Here is a 1497-nt window from a genome sequence, read left to right on the forward strand (position 1 = left end):
TCTCTTCCATTTTGATTAGGAACTAATGTGTGGTCGGAACCAAAGTTTACAGGACTGCGTTCTCTGGGACCCTCTCAAGCGGAGGAATTCTACATTCTGATTGGTTGCCGCGCCGCTCCTCGCCGCTTTTCGCCGCCTTTCGCCGCCCGCTCACATTGAAAATGAATGTCTTCCGGTCACTTTGACGCTCTCGCCGCCTGCTAGGCACACCTGTGCAATAATCATGCTGTCTAATCAGCATCTTGATATGCCACACCTGTGAGGTGGATGGATTATCTCGGCAAAGGAGAAGTGCTCACTAACACAGATTTAGACAGATTTGTGAACAATATTTGAGAGAAATAGACATTTTGTGTAAATAGAAAAAGTCTTAGATCTTTGAGTTCAGCTCATGAAAAATGGGGGCAAAAACAAAAGTGTTGCATTTATAATTTTGTTCAGTGTATATATATGAATAAATATATAGAAAACATTTAAATCTTTACTTTAAATAAATAAATACATACATATATATATAATTTAGGAATCTAGAAAAGATCGTTATGATCTAAAATCTGACTGCATAATTGTCGTAACCATATGACTTATGCATGGTTCTTACATACAACTTAAATTTATAATCTTATTATTTTAAGATTTAGATGAATAATGGGAGGCAGACAAATTAAGATCAATATGAAAGCTAATATTTAGCTAGATTTGGGTGTTCAAAATGTGATGTCAATTTGCCTGAATTCTGAATCAAAATGGTTCTTTAGGGCCCCATTGCTAACAGGCCACTGGATAAACAGACCCATCGGAGGAGCTTCTATACCCCTGTGCATGTCAGACTCTATCGCCATCTGACACCGGATCATCGGCCCTGATACGCTGGGCCCCTGAGGGGATCATGGCGAGCTGGTGGATTGGATCCCAGGGGTGACCAAAATGAAGCCCTAATCCAACCTCATCCACACACAGCGCAATTTTGCTTTCTGTTCAGCTCCACTGTGCTGTTTGTTGAAATGGGCCACAGCTCGCTTTCTTTCTATGAAACAAAGAGTCATCTGTGAAAGAGATTTTTAAAAAAGTCAGAGAACATACAATTTTGGCAAAGAGATGGGTGTCAAGACAAAAGGAAATGTAATGTCTGTAATGAAAAGTACTGTATTCATTTAGACATTAATTTGTGCATTATAATGTATTGATTTAAGTTTATGATTTTCACCTAATAAAAAAGCATATTTTATTGTAGCTCAAACAGCAGATCATGGTGCTAGTGATGCCAATGTCATAGGTTTGATTCCCAGGGAAAGCAAGAATTGAGAAAATGTGTAATTTGTAATCAATTTAAGTCACTTTGTATAAAAGCGTCTGCCAAATGCATAAATTAAAATGTTTACATGACCTCAAAGGGATAGTTCACCCAAAAAATTTAATTCTGTCATCATTTACCCACCGTCAAGTCGTTCCAAACCTGCATGAGTTTCCAATTCCCGGTGAGCACAAAAAAATGTA

General features: G+C 38.1%; 1 protein-coding gene across 1 annotated transcript in view; it reads right to left on the bottom strand.

Moving 5' to 3' along the window:
- LOC107583218 (lymphoid enhancer-binding factor 1) overlaps positions 1–857 on the bottom strand; it is a 52282-nt gene extending 51425 nt beyond the window's left edge. Inside the window, exons 1-2 of the mRNA XM_016269367.1 lie at positions 730–857; positions 53–63 (exon numbers count right to left, since the gene is read on the bottom strand). Of these exons, the coding sequence (XP_016124853.1) occupies positions 53–63; positions 730–857 (139 nt within the window). The remainder of the gene's footprint in view (positions 1–52; positions 64–729) is intronic.
- Between the last annotated feature and the right edge of the window lie 640 nt (positions 858–1497).

The sequence above is a fragment of the Sinocyclocheilus grahami genome, unplaced genomic scaffold (genome assembly GCF_001515645.1).
Source record: "Sinocyclocheilus grahami isolate Dianchi unplaced genomic scaffold, SAMN03320097.WGS_v1.1 scaffold51.1, whole genome shotgun sequence".
Classification (NCBI taxonomy): Eukaryota; Metazoa; Chordata; class Actinopteri; order Cypriniformes; family Cyprinidae; genus Sinocyclocheilus; species Sinocyclocheilus grahami.